This window comes from Calonectris borealis, chromosome 20, assembly GCF_964195595.1.
Source record: "Calonectris borealis chromosome 20, bCalBor7.hap1.2, whole genome shotgun sequence".
Classification (NCBI taxonomy): Eukaryota; Metazoa; Chordata; class Aves; order Procellariiformes; family Procellariidae; genus Calonectris; species Calonectris borealis.
Window position 1 is genome coordinate 5,568,815 of NC_134331.1, and position 19,472 is coordinate 5,588,286.

General features: G+C 41.2%; 1 protein-coding gene across 5 annotated transcripts; it reads right to left on the reverse strand.

The window, feature by feature from the left end:
- Nucleotides 1-678: 678 nt before the first annotated feature.
- On the reverse strand, nt 679-14,405 carry PCTP (phosphatidylcholine transfer protein). 5 transcript variants are annotated; one of them, XM_075169604.1, is made up of 7 exons: nt 13,888-14,003; nt 11,489-11,520; nt 9,334-9,451; nt 5,563-5,642; nt 5,056-5,227; nt 4,299-4,366; nt 679-3,806 (listed from the first exon to the last, which is right to left on the reverse strand). In XM_075169604.1, the coding sequence occupies exons 3-7, from the start codon at nt 9,374-9,376 to the stop codon at nt 3,741-3,743; spliced, it is 429 nt and encodes a 142-aa protein (XP_075025705.1). In that variant the 5' UTR covers nt 9,377-9,451; nt 11,489-11,520; nt 13,888-14,003; the 3' UTR covers nt 679-3,740. The 5 variants fall into 5 exon arrangements, with proteins under 5 accessions (XP_075025705.1, XP_075025700.1, XP_075025704.1 ...); XM_075169599.1 differs by lacking the exons at nt 11,489-11,520; nt 13,888-14,003 and adding an exon at nt 14,179-14,405; XM_075169603.1 differs by lacking the exons at nt 11,489-11,520; nt 13,888-14,003 and adding an exon at nt 10,749-11,478.
- Nucleotides 14,406-19,472: the final 5,067 nt, after the last annotated feature.

Here is a 19,472-nt window from a genome sequence, read left to right on the forward strand (position 1 = left end):
AGTGTGCGTTGATATCAGAAGTCTATCCCCCTATCTTCCCACATTTTTGTTCCACTAAATTATAAAAACAGTCAATGACCTGCTTGAGAAATGAAGTATCAACCAGATGTTTCCTGAGCAAAGACAACTTGTGTTTCCCTTTACACATCATCTTCTGAGAGGCAGCACTACAGTGATTGCGTATCTGACATCATTCACTATGTTGACTTTGGGTTACTCAAAATCTTTCCTTTACTTTACCTTCCAACTCAAATACAACAGTTTTACAGAGAGATCACATGGAAAGAATGGATTTGAATGACTAGAACACAATGTGGAAGAATGGTTTATATCTGCTTTGTTACAACATCACTCCTTATGGAAACAAGGGATGGGTGACCAGTCATCCCCCGAAAGAACCACTTCTTTATGTGGAGAACAACATGCAAAAATATGTTTTTGTAAGAGCTGGTAATTTTAAAACAAAAGTTCTGTATGAGAATAGATCCAAAGCTCATTATGATTTATGGAAAGTCTGATTACTGCGCTTTGGAACTGTTTATTGCCAGAAACTACAGCATTTTTCTAGTTCTATTTCGCTACTAGGAAAACTTCATTAGTCCCTATTAATCTGTAGAGTGTGATACCTACCGATCTGTTAATGGGGGTGAGTTATAGAAGAGAGGCTCAATCATCACCTAACAGAAATGCTTCATTCTTTTTATTCAAATAATCCTGTTTACAACAGATCACTCTACAATTACAAACTTTGAGCTCCATTTTTAGGCAAGCTGTTGGAAACGGAAAGCTAACTTTCAGGTGCTACATTAACAAAGAGCATGAGAAGGGGGGTTCCATGTGTTTTTAACCCTGTGCCCCAGAACTCATAAGGCATAATGACTTACAACTTTCACAGCAGGTAAATTTCTGTTCAAGCTATCCGGAAAAGTTCACATGATGCATGTATAGTTTATACAAGATCAATATTTAATCAGTCATGAATAAAGCTCTAAAATGCTTTATGAATGTCTTTACATCCGAAGGCTGAAAAATACCAACACTTCCTTTCTGGTTGTAATCTCCCATTTAGACAAGAAGCCACATCACACAAAGCTGGAACTGCTTTTTCTTCCCTAGTAATACAAGATAGGTGTAGTAACACATACTTAAATAACTGAAGTCTCACTGCATATTTGTTACTATGAAAGCCCATGGGTACCTAAATTTAACAGATCTGATGTGCGTTCATCTCACATAATTGGTTAGTTGCTTGCAAATAGAGGAAAAGCTGTGTTCAGTAGCTACTGTTTAATCAAATGTGTTTTAATTTGGAAAGTTGTGTACAGCACAAGGAATTGCCTGTGCAATGGTTTTAATAAGGACACGTGAGCAAAGGCTATGTATTCTATACTCTCAGTGTGGGGTCTGTAGGAAATCAAGTTTTCAGCAAGATTGACAATGGAGCCATTTAGCCTCTTGAATGCTCAGTCTTACTGTTTCAGCCCACTGCAGACAAATGTATGCTATGTCTTGATGACAAATAACTATAATGACAAAGATGCAATCATGAATTTTTGAATATAAAATGCTTTCACTCTTTCTCCTGCTTTCATTTCATTAAAGACTAAACAAAATTATGGACTGGTTGGAGATAAAGGATGAAAAAAAAAAACATTATCTCCTCTGTACATGATTCATCTCTGTGCACATACTCAGCTTACTAGGTACACATTTCTTGTAAACCTTGAAACTCTAAGTTTTAAGGTAGGTTTACAATTACAGATAGGTTTTGTACTACTGTGGTACAGAGGTCAGTTTTGTTCAGAAGGAATTGGAAATCAATTAGCTTGCATCATTGTTCCAGGAAGACTCATCCTCACCTAGTCCCCTTTTTAAATTCTGTTGTATCAAGTCTAGAATAGTTTGTTTTGCTTTTCTATCTTCTTTTGAATGATCCACCTAGTCCTGCCTTTGTTGCTTTGCTTCAGGACATAACATGTATCCACATCCTGTTGTTCAAAAGCAACTCTCGTATTCTTGTGATTGCTTATGACATTTGAATTCCTACATACTTCGCACACTGCTAAAATGCTTTCTTAATTCTCAAGGTAATTTTTTTAAACACTGCCAAAAAAAAGAAATTTGAGAATTGATATACTCAGGTAAAACACTATCATATTCTTGGTAAGATGGAGATAATTCATTTTCAGTACACATAAATAAAAATTTGGCTCCAGTTCCAGCGCATGTGTACCAAAATTATGGAAAGTTAAAGAGAATTATGCTTCAGAACTATTCTCTCTCGATGTCTGTTCTTTATCTGCTGGAAAAAAAAAATGTGACAGCTAAATTTAAAATGGATTGAAAGTTGTCTAGCACTGTAATATTCAATTCAGTAATGGTCTCCAAGTCAAAGACACTTGAAAAACGCCTAAACTGCTGGCAGCAAGCTCTTCAAAACACATGGAATCCTACTTAGTTCTCATGAATCCAAGTTATTCTTTCAAAAGCCTTTAAAAATAAAACAGCCCATGATATCAGCCTGTCATTTGTGACCTGCCCAGCATGGCCACTCTTAAACGTGAGAGATGGAACAAGAGCAGTGCATGGACAGAATAATGATTTATTGGAAACAAGTATTTACACAAAGTATAAAGGCAATTACTTCAACCATTTCTTTTTTAACAAGACAAAGCTACTCCATTACAAGATTTGTTCAGTAACAGGATTAGATTTAGTAATGATGCAGAATATTTTAGATCCCTGAGATTGAGGCCCTCTCACCTTTTATGCACTCCATCCTCCCCCCCTGCCCACCCCCTACTGCCCCCACCCCCCCCTGCAAAGGTGCTGGAAATTTAATTTCCTGCTCAGCTGTGTTTTTAGTGGATTACCATCCAAAATTACAGTTTCATTCTTTACATCATGAAATTTAATAATGCAAGCAAGCCCAAGTTTCACATCAAGTTTCACATTCAGTTGCAGGCATCCAATTTAAAGTTGGTATCCAAGCTGCTTTATAAATAAGGCGACTGACTGAAGATATAACTTGTTCCCCTTAAACCAGACATGGAAGCCAACTCCTCCTTTTTTTCTAGCTGGACACAGCTAATGGTTTATACTTTTCATACAAGATATTGAGATGTGAATGCAAGGCTTTAGGCACAAGTTCTTTTATATCTGGACTTAAAGCCATCACAAGGAAGCTTAGTAACACAGAGTTCCAGTTCCTACTGCAGATTTCTTGTAATTTACCTATATGCCCTCAGCATTTTGTTCCGTTTATAGCAGGCAGACAGTTTAAGAATGACAAACTTGGGTAGCAAAAGTGTTTCCTCCTAAGCAATGCAAGTTCCATTATTAAATTTCAGTAGGAAGCCATCCTGCAAGGCCACAAAGGCAGATCCAGGCTTAACACATGCAGAGAATTTTCAGTCCAAGTTCAGTCGTTTTTCCTAGCAAGATCGTTGTCTCTTGTCAATCAATAGAACTCCTCTAGCTGACACATGACAATCAGCATAAGCAAAGCATGGGGGACAAGGCTAAACTTAAGTACTTTCAAAAGGATGTTGGTGTTACCTTGTCAGTGGCTAGCTCTTCAGTTGGAGATGGAAACAAAGACCTAATAAAATTCAAGGTATAAAACAACTAAAATAAAATTCTTTCCAGTATTGGAGGTAGATTTTATCCAGTGTAATATATAATAGCCACTCCCGTAAGTGCAGAGCTCTAGGAATTAAACAATTCAGATCAACTTCAACCTATGTGCTCTTAGAATAATTACGGCAAGCTTTTTGCATATCCTTCAAGAAAGTAGGCACACCACTCTGTAAAGAGAAAAGTGAAAAGTCATTCTTGCATAACGTAATCAAGAAAAACTGTAAGAAAGATGAGAATTCCCACTATGTAGATCAAGACCTTCAAACAAATACAGGACAGTTCTAAGATCTTGTACAAAGCAGCAGACCATTCTTTAATCCTTCATGAACAGACTGCATTATTGAAGTTTGATTGTGTTCAGGCTATTCACATATGCTCTGGAACATGGATTTGTTGTTTTTGTTGCACAAATTTACTTGCCTGGTTGATTAACCAAAGGAATTTGATAGGAATAAAAAGAAAAATTTAAGACAACTGCCATGAAAGCAGACAATAACAAGACTCTAAAAATGGGACTGCATAAGAGCTAGAAAGGTCAATACATCTGTTTCAGAAAAAAAATAATTCTACCCAACATGCAGAAGACAGGTATGGATGCAGTGAATACATTGTTTAAAACAGATTAGCCAAAGACGATTGTGCTGTCAACCTTTACTTACCTTGGCAGCCCAATTGACCAGCCATGATGGAATCATGCCACCAGGATTATCAAAATAGTACATATAGACTAGAGATGAGAGAGAAGTTACCAGAAAGTTATCCATCCATAGTCCGAGTATTAGCTCTAACACCATATGACAGAAGCTGTCGGTGTGCATGACTGAAGCCCAAGTACAATAGTTCTGCTCTAAATTCTTCACAAAAAAGTCAACTTGTACTGAAGTGGGATGTGAAGTAAGTATAGCCAGTCTCTGGGAAGCTGAGTGTGCTTAATTAATATTAATTTAGACTACTGCAAACCATTTTTGGCAGCCTGTCTTATAAAATAAGGTTGTCTTTAAAGGACTAATCTCAGACAGGAGACAATCTCTAGGCAAACCCCTTAATCTATGTATCTGCCAAACATGATACTTATATCATTGCTGAGTTAACCAGATTGCAGCTAGCATCAGACTCTACCCAACGGAACTGGCTGGCAGGAAAAGAAGTGCGGGCTGGGGGGCACAGAATGAAGTGGTCAGTAGTCTATTCTTAACTACCCAGTCCAACTGTTAAATAAAAGATTCTTAACAGTAGCACACTGCACTGGATGTTTCCAAAAGTTTCACTCATTTTAAAGTATTCCTAATGCTCAGTACATCCACTTTATAGTAACTGTTTTTAGCTTAAAATTTCCGGTCTCCCTCTTTGTGCATTTTGCTAATACATACATTCTTTGGCTACAGGACTTGTAATCACATTTTCTTGACCTCTTACCTTTAGATCCAGTCTTGCCATCACTTTCAATTGCCAGACTTTGTTTATAGCTTTTAACTCTGATAATACCAGGCTTTTCAGGGCACTGAGGAACAGACACACTTTGAGCTAACGCGACCCAGATCTTCCGCCCATCAACATCCATCTCTCGACATTCACGAATATAGACATACTGTATTCCAAGTTGAGGAAGCATGTCAAAACAGTGTCAGTTTGACATATGAGGAATTCACAAGTGAATTCCATTACAAATACCAGCCCCTTCAAGTTGTTTCTTATGCTTCTACAGGATTCAATCCTGCAGAGTAATAATTCAGCTATGTGAGCTTTAGTTGTGTGTGGGAAGAGGTACCCACGCTCTTCTTTATGCTATACATATTAATGTAACATGAGGACTGCAAGATCTTAGATCAAGTGCAGCAGAGCAGTAGAATCAGTACATTGTTGGGATCGCTGGATGACCTGGTGACAAAAACTGCATGAGGAACAAAAAGCTTGAAAGGATACATCTCTGTTTGAGAGAGGAAAAGGGTACTTCACTTCCCAGTAGATTACTTTTTCACCATCATATGTTTTCTCATACAGTTCTACAGTTGAAAAAGGAAGATCGTTAGATATTTTTAATTTCTACTGCAACAGAACCATACATGGCATCAAGAACTGCTTAGATTTCTGACATGAGCACATTTTATATGCAACCCTTATGTCGAAATTGGTATGTATGTAAAGTTGTAGCAGTAGAAGACATTAAAAAAAGTTCTGTAGCAGGGTTGTTCAAGAACCAAATACACAAAAATAGGTGGCCTGTTTTTCTGCTGCTATTGAATTCATTGATGGGAAAAAAAAACACCAAACAAAACAAATAAAAAACCCTCACCAAACCTCCCAAAAAAACCCAAGACACAAAACCAGAACAATTCTGGGGGGAGGCACAATCAATTCCTTTTCAGACAGTTAGCTCATTCAAAGCCCTTCCATCTGAAAGCTTTTCCTCGCCTATGCATATTCTGTATAATTCTGAGCCATAAGTACAGTACGCTTTTTCACAAGGATGTCATTATCCTTGTAAATGATTCTGAGTTAACATGGAACTAGGACGAGTGCTGCTTTCTAATACCTGAAGAGGTCTTACATGAGGGATTAATGAAGTTTGGAAAAGCTATTAGGAATTTCACAGCAGTATATACAGGCAACAGTGAACAAGAAGCTTGAGCAGTTCATGAGCCTTCATTATACCACCTTCACTCTGCCTGGAAACTCAATCAGAAGGCAGCTGAATAGGAAAAAAAGTGTCTAAGAATAGTCCGTAAAACATGGCAGTGTCTCAGATAGTAGTGTGGCAGGAAGAAGAAAAACTCATTCAAAGCAAACTACATAACTGAGTTTGAAAAACTGCCTACTGTACGGCTTCTTCCCTTGAGGCAGTAACTGCCATTATCAGGGTAATGGACCTGACAAGCCATGGGGCTGAGCCAGGGTAAGTTCCTGTCTGCTCAGGGACTGGTCATTACGTGGGTGCAGTTAAAAAGGGTGTGATCCAGACAGGTGGTTCACATTAACAGAGTGGTCCTTTCCTCCTTTAGAGCAGACTTCTGCCTAGAGGTGCTATATATTCGTCAGAGATAATGAACAGTCTGCCACATCACTTGCAGTGGTTTTGAAAATAAGGCTAGAACAGACTGCTAATCTCATTGCTAAGGCAAGAAGAGTGCCACAGATGGGAAATTCTTTCCTTATGTAACATGTCCCAAACTAGGCTTCTGTTAGTATGCCCTGCAAGTCAGCTGTCACGCACGAAAACAGCTTTTCCTCTTCTCCAGTTTGGAGCAGTATCAGATGCACAATACTCCCAGCGTTGTAATAAGTTACAGCACTATGCTATCCACCAGAGGTCACTGGAGCATTGGTTTATTAGCTTTACTTTCATTTCTAACTGCAGAGCTTTCCTTTTTCAAAGGGATTAACACACTATTTTGAAGACCTCAATGCAATTTTTAGCTACTAACTCATCTACCTTTGTATCTTTGCAAATACAGAAAAAATACACAATAATTAAGTCGTGTCCCACCTGTACTCACTTTAGTCTGTCAATACTAGTGGACAGCTTCTGATCAAAGCAGAATACAGTGCATTTTAATCAATAACCAGATTTCACTTAGCGTTACTACAATAGATCACAAATCCATTTTATTCATAATAGGCACAGCTGCATTTGCTGCTTTAGCAGTCAATTATTACTGTTAAATTGTTGGGAAGTATGATCTCAATCAGGATGGTGTTGCAATCAGGAGTAGCAAGTTTCAATATTGCTCAGGCCCAACCATGTTGCATCACGGCACAGAGGCATGTCGTACCTCAGTCACTACTCTACAGTTTAGTCGCAGCTTCCCTGCTGAACTGGCAGCTGCAGCACAGACCAGGCCTCAAGATGCCCACATCTTGTAGATATCCAGGAGTCTGCTTTGGAAATAGCCAGGGTACTAACAGCAATGCAACAACAGCAGCAGACTGATACCAAAATTTCTGAGGCCTCAGGCAAACCCTTGGCAAGAACAGATCAAAGCATGACCCTCTGAAGTACTCACGGGAATCCTATCCGTATCTGCCTCCACTCAGGCCTTCCTAAAGAGTTTTGCTGAACAGAACTAGAGGATAGAGATTAGCTCCTCTTATGCTTAGTGCAGGAGCAGTTACCTTTTCAACTAAAAAGACAGCTACTTCTACTCTGGTCAAGTTTTTATTTCAATGCCAGCCAGCAGTTCAGCAGAGAACTCTTCTTTGGACGGCCATTATTGCATAGCTGTAAGAGCAACAAGGAATACAAATAGTAAAACAAATAACAAGAAGGCTCCCTAAATGTGAAAGGAGAAAAACCAAGCTTATATAGTTTACATTGAAAATGTTGGCTAGCACTATTTCATCATATGTACAGTTCTAAAGAATGGGTGGGCTTGTGTCAATTTTTAAGCTAAAAGGAAAGAATTAACATTATGTTTATGCCCTTCACGAGTTAACTTCTGTGAAATGCTGGACTTGAAGTACCAGCACAAGTATAAATTCACAGATGAACATATCATGGTCAGCAAGGATATAAACGCCAGCTCTGCAACATTATCTAGTTTTTAGTTTAAGGGTGTAGCTTCCCCCAACTGCTTCCTTTCTTTTCTCTAAGAAGGCATTACAAAAAAAAAAAGTGTTTGTTTAAGAAGGATTCAGTTCTCCTAAATGCACTTAAATCAAAGACTACTGAAATAACTTAAGATAACATAGTATTTGTACATCCAGTATGATAATGTTTCATTAATGGCAAAGTGGCCTTTGCTACAAGAAAGCTATTGACCATTTTGACAAATAACACTTAATGAATGAAGACATAGCTTCTTAAGCTTGACCAAGTACTGACAGGAGTCAAATATGTGGTTCTCTGTACCAATACAGCCAAAGCCATTACCAGTAATCGTTCACCATAGAGCTGTCCTAGACTTAACAAGCACAACATTTAACAATTCTTTGGTTTTTAACACTGTTCTTTGATCAGCAAAACACTTTGACCATGTTTCAGTTTTATTGGCTGGAACTGATTTTAAGCATAGGCTTAAAAGGGAAGAGCTCCTCATTTTAAAATAAATTGATTACTGGATGCCTACATCAGCTGAATCCTTGCTTGCCACTGCTGACTTAAGATGTTTTAACATCATACGGATATCCAGGTTCAACTCCCTTTTTCAAAGACAACATTAGATAAACTCAACCAAATTAGTTATTCCTTTCTCTGTAAAAGTCCAAAGTCACCAACTATTCTCTCGATACACCCATTTCTGTTTGTAAAAGGTGCCAAGAACAACCAATGCTTTCAGGAAAAGACATTCCATCACGCATCAAACTGGTGCAAGCCACAGCACTTCTCCGCTGCAATATGCAAAGATGCACAAAAGGTACCATCTCCATTTCTCCCCAGAATATCTACTAAAATTTAACCTAGGAATCACAACAACTAGAAGCTGCAAGGTGCTCCAGCATAACAAGTGATGCCAATTATGTGCTTTAACCAAAGAAAAGAATTCATTCCAGAAGGAAGCTATATGGTTATTAGAGGTTAGCTGTTCCATGTCAGTGTTTACGTGTATATTTGCAGAGTGCAACCTTATCCCAAAAGATACTTAAGTCTGGCTGAAAGTCTTTGCATGCAGCAACTTTAAAATACCTTTGAACAAAATTTTATTGGGAAGAGTCAATGTGGACATAAAGCTTGCTTTTAAACTGCCTAGATGAGCTTACCTTTAACATACTGATCCCATTGCTTTCTGAAATCTAAATCCATATAGACATCTGCACACAGTTTTGGGGGACAGTCAGCAAGACCACCGAAGATTTTATACTCATAAAGTCCCGATTCCTGTGGAAACAGAATGGGGAGAGGAAAAGTCACACAGGAAAGGGAAGTACTCTGCAGCAGGGAGAACAGCTGAAGGAAGTTAGGTGGGGCACATACTACAAATTTGCTCAAGAGCTGTGAAAGCAAGTGTTCAAAAAAACAATGCAAGATTCAGTCTTTAACCTCTCGACTTTTTGATCTATACATGAAAGTTCAAATCCAGACAGGCTGACCTGCCCAGCACAATGGTTGTTCCTTCCCTTACACCAGTACCCTTTTACTTCATAAGTAGTTCCAAAGGGAGCACACACACACGCCCCTTTTCATCTCCAGTGGTCAGTGTGGCCTAAATCCTGCCCACACTGAAGCTTACCAGAAGCATTAAATTGTAGTGGCAAAGTCTCCAGACCCTATATAATGTGTTTAAGAATCTCAGCCATTTCCAGGAGGTTACCAAGTACTGCACGATCTGGAGTAAGCTTTCCAGCAAGTCAGGTGTGCTTATACTTCAGGCTGTGATACAAGAATGCTTTATAATGTTCATGCTTATATGCAATGCACTATTATATCTGTCTTGAATATTTATCAGCTATTTTCTTTCTGAAAGCTGTCTGCACTGAAGGGGTGGGATGCAGGATAATACCTATGTTAATGCTTTTAATGTTTCGCTTAACATATGGAAACTCCATCTGTGCCTATAGAGCAATGTTTGTTCTATTGTTAGTACCAGTTCAGGACTAAATTAAAACAATGAGAGTATTTTGAATATACAGTGTAGGAGTCAAATTCAAGCATTCCCAAGAAAAGAGAGGGAAGGATTATACAACATTCTAGTACTGAATGGTTGATTTTTCTTTTTCCCCTCCCCTTCACAAATCAGCCCTAGAAGATGAAGATTTGATGTACCAGAAGATAATAATGGCACCAAGAAGCTTAAGCTATTCATCTTCACTGTGGCTTCACTGAGGCATCAATCCCTAGTTTCAAACCTGAACTGTTCAGCACCTGTGCAGCCCCACGCGCTCATGTCACCTTTGTAAAAGCCATCAACATTTTTATTTTCCCCAAGAAGTACTATTATTTAAAATATCACATCTAAAATTGAGCCGAGACCCAATAGCATGTTCCAAAGCACTACATTGGTACTTCAAAAATAGTTGTTTTAGCTTAAACACTATTTCATTCCAGGTCACTAGTCAGAAATGCTATGTGGATTATCTTGCACATATGTATATTTACATCAGGTGTCACGTAAGGCAGGAGAATAGCAACCCACAACTCTCCTCGCTTGTCTAGTAATTCAGTAAAAAAGTCTTACTTCCCCATATCATTGGGCTGCTCTTCCACTGAAGAATAGAAGTCTTCATATTCTTTTCCTGGACTTTGACTACGACTGCATCTTGAGAGGTAACAAACCAAGCTCACTCAAAACTTTAATTCTACAGTCAACATTGTCGTGGTTTAACCCCAGCCAGCTACTAAACACCACACAGCCACTCGCTCACCCTCCCCCCTTTCCAGTCAGATGGGGGAGAGAATCGGGAGGGCAATAGTGGGAAAACTTGTGCGTTGAGATAAAAACAGTTTAATAATGGAAATAAAACAAAGTAGAACATAGTAATAATAATAATAATAACAACAACAACAGCAATAATAGAATATAAAGCAGGCAATGCACAGTGCAACTGCTCACCACCTGCTGACTAACGCCCAGCCCGTCCCTGAGCCGCGAATCCCCCCTTCCTGGACCGTGCCTCCTAGTTTATATACGGAGCATGACGTCATATGGTATGGAATACCCTGTTGGCCAGTTGGGTCAGCTGTCCTGGCTATGTTTCCTCCCAGCTTCTTGTGCACCCGACAGAGCATGGGAATCTGAAAAGTCCTTGACCAGTGTAAGCACTACTTAACAACAACTAAAGCATCAATGTGCCATCAACAATCCTCTCATACCAAACCCAAAACACAGTGCTACACCAGCTACTAGAAAGACAATTAACTCTATCCCAGCCAAAACCAGGACAACATGCAAAGCTAGCTTTTCATCAGCACACTCACCGCTTCTTTGCATCCTTTAGCTTCCTCTTAATCTGTTTGACAGAAGAAAGCCATGCAGTAATTTTCTCATTTAAGCTATCAGAGCTTGCCTCAAAGATTCTGCACAGAATTGTGTGCTTTGTACCTTAATGAAGACAGACTACAGTTTCACACTTCCAAACAGAGTAAAAGCTTTAGGGCCACAAACTATTACATTGTATTGCTTGTTTCTAAAGCTTTTATGTTCCACCCAGTAGGCAGCTGGAAGTGCCTGTAATACTTTTTAATTGAGGATTATCAAAAGATATGCATACAATATAGGTCTTTAAAGCATTTTTGCTATAGATTGAACCTCCATCAGAGCTGTAGTGATGTAATTTACTGTCATATAATTCAGAAGCCACTAAATACAGAGTGCAAGTCCTGTACTACCTAATCTCCTGACTTAGCAGGTAGGATTCTACCTTACATTCAAAGGTAGGCTCCCAACTGGTTCACAGTATCAGTTCAGTCATTTTTACATCTGTAGCCTTCAAGTTCTTATATTGTAGCTCAAGACACATCCAGAAATTATGCTGTTCTTCTCCTCCAATCTATTTGTTCCACTGCTAGACAAATCTTGGCATACATCATTAAATATCTTCTACTAAAAAAGGTAGTATTTTTATAACAGCATGAAATAACAAATCATGAACTGAAAAGTGAACAGTACATCTTGCAGGAGGTAAGACAGACAAAGACATTCAATAAAAACAGCAAAATACAATAGGAAAGTTAAAACAAGAGTGAAACATTTCAGGTTTTCAGAGGCCCATCAGCAGGAGAATCAATCAGCAGGTTGGAATACAGCACAGAGCAGGAAAGCCCGGGAGATCTATTTGTGTAGCCTGCAGAGAGGGTGGAAGGGAAAGGCAACAGGAAAGATAACTGCTGCCTTCAGCTTCTTGGACTACCACTCCTATAGCGGACTTGCAGTTCAGTAAGTGTTAAAAGCCAATTTTTCCAGTAACAACTTTAAGCAAAGACCCTTCTCCTAGACCTGGTTCTTCTCATGTGGCAATCTGAACAACTGACAGACACAACAAACAAGAGACTTATTTCACAGCAGTATCAGAAAACTGGACTTGAAAAGGTCCTTTGCATCCTACCTTGTCTGTCCATCTACCCTAAATTAGGGTCATTGTACAAGACGCAAAAAAAAACAACAAAAAAAAGACACCTCAATGTTTTTCAGTCAGCTCAATAGTCACTCTGCATAAAAGCATGGGATGGAGAAGCCTGAGCTACTTTCCATCTAGCCAGCTTCAATTTATACAACAGCAGCAAAGCCACAGCAACACAGGCTGCCCCAACACAAGTCTCATGGGCACATGGACCCATTTGTTTGGCTAAATCCAGCCTCCAACTTTCCAAAGTTACTTTGCCTTCGTTCACTGTGTGACACATTTAAGGTCTGAGATGAGCTCCAGTCCTAAAGTTTCTATTTCATCCACTCCAGAAGCAACAACACTCCCAGTACCCTCCAGTTCATCAGCATATCTGCAGACACCCCAGGCTCGCCTTTGCTGTGTGCTCTCATTGATAAGCTTGTCTTGCTATTGCCAGTTACCATGTCCATGCTGTAAATAGGGACTATTTACCACCAAAAAATTCCGAGGTGTATGAAGTGACTTTTTAAAAAAAAGACTTTCCCTACCCTGTCTTGCCTTTCACACAGACCTATACGTTTGCTTTATTTGCTATTTTTTCTAACATGACCATGCCTGAAATGATTTTTCAGAATACAAATACAAAATTTTCATGCAAAGCACAGCATGAAGTCCAGCTTTATAAGGAGTTGAGAGGTAACTATGATGACAGAGCTAAAGAAATAGGATATTTATATGGATTCAAAAGTCATTATTAAATCATAAACCTGCATCAGAATGGAAACACTAACTACGTTAATCACTTACAAGTCAGTTCTGGAAGCCTAAAATTTTTAACTTCTTAAAAGAAGTAAGTCCCTCCACAAAGGGAGGAATTTCATTCCAACCCTTTCTGGACTACCTCCTGATTGTAGAGGGAGAAAGGTAGAAAATCAGTTTGAAGGGAGTTTTGGAGAGAGGGAGAAGGAAGTGAAGCAAGATTCTGCAGATCTGGAGGAAGTGCTCAGGAGCCGGTGTGCAGGGACAGGTCTCTCCTTCCCCACACACACCCTCAGAGGGGGCTCGGGAGAGAAGTGGGACACGCAGAGCAAACACCCCGTTAGACCCACGACTGCTCCTCTCGCCGAGAGCGCCTTCCACCACGAATTTCTCCAGCCACCAGCTGTTAACAAGCTTTAAGAGCCTCACAGTTGGCAGGTTCCCCCAGCGGTGGGTGAGAGCGGTGTTTACTGCAGCAGGGCAGCTTTCTCCATCAGCAGTTAATAGCATTACCCTGAAAGCTGCTTTCCGGCAGCCTGGAGAAACTGAGCCGAGGTCGGTAGCGCCCGGACGGGCAACGGACCTCAGTCTGACCTGTGCGGGGAACCGGCGGCTCTGGACGGGGACGTGCCTGCGCCCCCCTGCCCCCGGAGGCCAGCCGTCCCCCGCCCGCCCCGGGGCGCCACGGCCGCGTCTCGCACCGCTCCTCAGCCGCGCTGCCCCACGCAGGGCTCAGCCCCGCGCAGGGAGGGCCCGAGGCACGGCCGCCCCCCGGCGCGGGGGAGCTCCCCCCCGCCCGCCCACCTCGTCGTACAGCCGGTAGATCCTCACGCCCATGCTCTCCACCAGGAGCTGCCAGGGCCCCCCCGCAGCCGGCGCCGGCTGGTCCAGCTCCCGGCAGGCGGCCCGAAACTGCTCCTCGGAGAAGCCCCGCAGCGGCGGCGCCTCCATTCTCCGCGCCGGCAGGAGGCGGCGGCCGGGCGCGGGGCATTGGCGGCCGCGCCGGGCCCAGCCAATGGCCGCCGCCGCCCCTCCCCGCCGGCCGCCCGGCCCCCGCCGCGCCCCGGGGCCGCCGCGCCGCCATGACAGGGCCGCGGGGCAGGGGCGAGCCGAGGGCCGCCCCGGGGCGTGTGTGCCCGCGGCGCGCTGCCTGCCGCGGTGTAGGGAGCGGAGGACGTGGGTTTGTATCGATGTAAACCCGCCGCACCGTGTGGGCGCATCTCTTTGCCCAGCACGTTTTCTCGTGCTTTCTGGCGTTTCACGACAGGGTCTCGGTTTCTTAGTGGTGCGGGGGGGAGGCGGCCTTGGGATGTGCGTGTCCTGTCTAGTGCCAGAGCAGGGCCCGGTTCTGTTGGTGCGTTGGTCCGGGCCTTGCCTTTTGGGTGTTCCCCAAGGACAGAGATGCATAGTCTCAATGGGCACATGTATTTTCATATATATTTTTTCACATTTTAAAAAGCAGTTTCCCTTATGGACTGTTCATATGAGACTATATAAAGAACACATGAATGCGGTACGGCTGGTTTGACACATGCACGCACCCACTGAGCCCCAGCCAGCGTGGCGGAGGGGGCAGCAGGCTCCGGCTGGGTGGAGGGGGACAGAAAGCTTTGTCACTGGGCTGGGCTCCCGGGCAGGAGGAATCCACTGACGGGGACACACCTCACACCTTACTTAGGCTCCTGCTGAGTGACACCACCTATAACAATATGCTAGTGTGTGAGGCCAGCACAGACTGCCAAAGCGTTCAGGTCATCAAAATGTAAGTGGCTAGGACAGGTTTTCTCCCTGGAGTTGTAAATCTGTTTTCATGACAGCTTTATTCTTCTAATTCCTGAGAGATTTTCCTGCTGAACACTGTGTTTTTAGAATAAAAGGCAAGCTGCTCTGAGCTATGGGACATCATCAAACCTACTGACTGACAAAGAGCCTGCCTGACAACACTAGCCTGATGTACTTGGTGGTAACCTCTGTGCAAGGCTGGCAAAATTTAGCTTTTTCTAGCTTCCCTGCCAAGTGGCTGACTTCTTTGACAAAGAGTTCGCTTATGTCAGCTGTCCCTTTCAGTTCCAGTCAATTGGTTTGCAAGCAGAGCATGAGGATTTCTGGCTGACTCTGGTTTGGACATATAGGCTGAGTGTCATCCTTGCACAGCCCAGAAAACTTGGAGAGACTTGTGGCAGAAGGCAGGATGGTCTTTCACAATCCTCCCCCCAGCATGTAAACTTGATGCCAGAATTTGACCCGTACCATCTTTCTAAAACAATGTCACTAATGGTGGAAAGTCTCTGCTCATACATTACCTGCTCTCACCTCTCCAGTGAAACTGCTAGGCAAACATTCCAGTTTTTTTGTTTTATTTTTATAGTATGCTTACATGTATTATGACCTTTTATTATTAATATTTATATAGTACGTATAAAATATTTTGGCTTATTTGTGTTCTTTGTGAATTACAATAGTGTGCTTTCAGTCAGCTCAGCTGGTTCTCCAAAACATGACGACGATACATTTCTTACGGCTGAACCCTTATGAGTAGATTCGTGTCTGAGCTCAGTTGACTTCAGTGGGGGTGTGCTGCTCACCCAGCTGAGGATCTGGTCTTTAAAATGGAATATGAGGCGATGGTCTGTAAGTGAGACTGATTTAGTTTATCTTGCAGAAATATTTCTCTAAACAGTAGTTTTGCAGCAATTTTATCAGATTTCTATCTCACTTTTAAATCCCATTCATGCTCTGAAATAGGACTCACGTGAGACTGAAAAGAGCTTGTGGCTTTTGTTTGTACAGAGATGACTTTCACCCAGTATGAAAAAGGAGGAGTTGTGAGTCAAAGGTTGACATTTAACATGCAGCAAGGGCACATGCCTGTAAATGAGCCTGTGAGATTACATGATCTCTTAAGGAGCCTTGTTTGTGCAAAAGGACTAAAGTGATCACAGCTCAGCATTGCCTATTGTTTTACGGTAAATGTTTTGCATTATATGGTTGTCTACATGGCATCAGAGTTGTAAGCTGGCTACAGCTGCCTGGCCACTCCCTCCTCGCCCCAGCACTCTCATGGAAAAAGATTTATCTCACAAGGCTACTCTAGGGACCAAAACTTTCAAAAAAGGCATTACTATGTGACCTTTTTTCTTGGTAAATAAGGAGTGGTGATTACTAAGAAAGCACAAACAGTTCTGAAAGGAGAAATTATTTTCCATTTTCATGTATGTTTATGTAAGTGTTCTTATTTATCACTTGTATGTCCATGTATTGCCCTTAGCTTACGGATAGAAGCTGAACTTTGAACCCAAACCCTTTGATATCTGCACTACTAGATACTGTGGCTGTAGTCTGGGGTGAGTTCCGATACAGCGGGGACTAACTTCCTAGAGCTCTGCCCCAACAGACAGTGGGATAGCAACTGCTTCAGGGCAGCTGGTTCTGGGAACATGAACCCAAGCTTGAGCGCAGCTACCAAAGGCAGCCTAGATACAGCACGATCCAGTCCCACACATTCAGATACTAACTGAATGAAAATAGAGGGTTACTATTCTAGGGCAATGAGGGGGAGTTTCAAAAGTGCCCACAACTTGACCCACATACTTAGTATTTCTTAGGTATTTAGCTGCTGCTGCTTTCAGTGGGAAATGATACCTCCAGGAAACTTGCTGATCTGGACTATCAATGGGATTAATGCACCTAAATTGCCCACCTGTTTTTTAGAATGGAAATAATCTGTATTAATCTGATCCTAGCGCCTAACCTTTCTGCTACTGAAATCAACGCCAAGCAATCCATTGAATTCTGTGGTGTGGAATCAAATAAGTAAGTTGGAGAACTCCTCCATCAGGAAATCATATGTGGCCAGAAATGAAAACAGCAGTGAATACTACATTGATGTTTTCAGGCCCCAGATGATTTTCAATTGTTTGTTTTGGTATGGGTATCCATATGTGAGAAAGTGCTACCAGCTATATTGTGTTTTCCTGCATCTGTCTCTGTGTGGCACTGGTGCACTTTGAGAATTCTTGAAGACGAACTAAAGATGTGGGATTTTGATGGATTCAACTGCTGTGCAGACATTTATATACTATTGTCATTCCATTTTACTCAGTGCATTCCAAAAACTTTGCAAAAGTGCTGAATAGTCCTGACACACCATTTATACAGTATGCACATTCATATTTCTATTATACACAGCCAAACCAATTATAATCTTCTGCTACTGTTGTTTTATTGATTGCATTATGTAAAAGCCTTTCTTACAAATTGTTTCATGACTTTTGCAGTTTGTAAGAAGCAAGTTCTTCATCCAGAAAGATGAAAAGTAACAATAGTATCTCCCACCACAGACGTGCATGCTTAAGGCAGTCTATATTCTCCTCTCCTGTGTGAGTCAAAGGGAAATCTGTTTTTTCAACACTCTTAGAATATGCAGAAAATCTAGCTTGTCTGCCACACTGAGATCTTTATATATTTTATATATTTTATATTCCTGCCTAAGTATATAGGCAGGAAGGGGCACCCAGAGTGACAATCATCTCTTTTGCAAAGAACCAGAATAAGGCATGCACTGTTTGAGCTGTCAGAAGAGATCTAATTGGCCATTAAACACTGGCTTGTATCGGCCTTCTTCATAGAGTTGAATTTAACCCCAAACTATTGAGTACAGTTTCAACAGAGCTCCACCCAAACAGAAGAGGATTCAGAGAATAACTGGAGTTCTGCTGATTTCATGCCTTCTAATACCAAATATTTTTTATCTTTAGTAAAGAGATTTTGATATGCTGGACTCCTGGTGTCAGAACCCATCTCTTTCATTTGGCCGTGCTTACTTTTGATTTATACCTTTTAGCCACAGTTTTTGCGGAAAGTAATGCACTCCCAGTGCAAATAAACTGGAGATTGTGAGGTGCGACCTATTTACCTGGCCTTGAGGAAAGAGGGGTAATTTTAAAACTTGGCTGTAGGAAAGAAGGGATTGCACTATTATCTGCATGACCTAAAATGAGTCGTTCAAAAGATAAGCAAGGCTATTTAGATCTTGACTTGATTTGGCAAGTGGTTGTCACTACCACACCCTGTACTTTCCTAACCTGTTTACATGGATGTAGAAGTATTTCTAAACATTTCCTTTAGCATGTGATGCTAAAGCAGATGGTATATATGAAAAGCTCTCTTTTGTAGGAATAGTGAGAATCAGTCTTACTGCAATAATTCTTTCTTTTCTTTCTTAACTACCTTTTAGGTCAGACACGATTTACTGTTAATTTCACAGAAGTCATCTATTGTGTAGGAGAAAATCTGGGTATTTTAGCTATATGCAGTATTTTAGATAGAACTTAGTCCCAAGGATTGTAGTAGAATAGGACAAAGAAACACTCATCAGACAGGGTAAAAGCCAAACGACTTAAAATTACCATAAAGAAATTAGAAAAATCAGAAATAAACCATAGTTTTTTAACACTGAAGATAGTAACATTTGAATGAATTGGCAAGACAAATTCCCCATCTCTTGATTGGATGGTTTTCTGAAAAATGTACTTCAGATGAGCAGAGAATTCTGGTTTCATAGTACAGATCTCGGACTGAATGTAAAATTGAATGCTTTGTGTTATGCAGGATGTAAACTAAGATAATCTGAAGGCTTCTTCTGACCATAAACCTGTATATCTGTGCATCAACAGCCATTGAACACCATTGGCAAGAGGTGATTTCCCTATAACACTTGCTTTCCCTTCTCACCAATTTTCCCAAGCTGTCTAGAGCCTACAGAGAAGCTTGTTTTAAAGGAAGTAATTCAACCGATGGCCTGTGTAAGTTACCTGAAAGCTCATAATTTTCTTTCTACTGTTGGAGAATCAATTACAACTGGCTGAAGTGCTCCATATTCATTAGACTGACCATCTGAAGAGAGAACATCTATGCTTTTTATGCCATATCTACTGGCAGAGCAGGGAAGCAAGATACAAAATGTCTCTTGATATCATCTGCTAAGTGAGTTTGTACAATTCACTTTTTCAGCTCTTTGTTTACATTTCCCTTTATGTCTTTGTGCCCTGTAAACTCTTTGGGGTACTCAGTGCAGGTGGAAAAACAAGAAGAGCCCT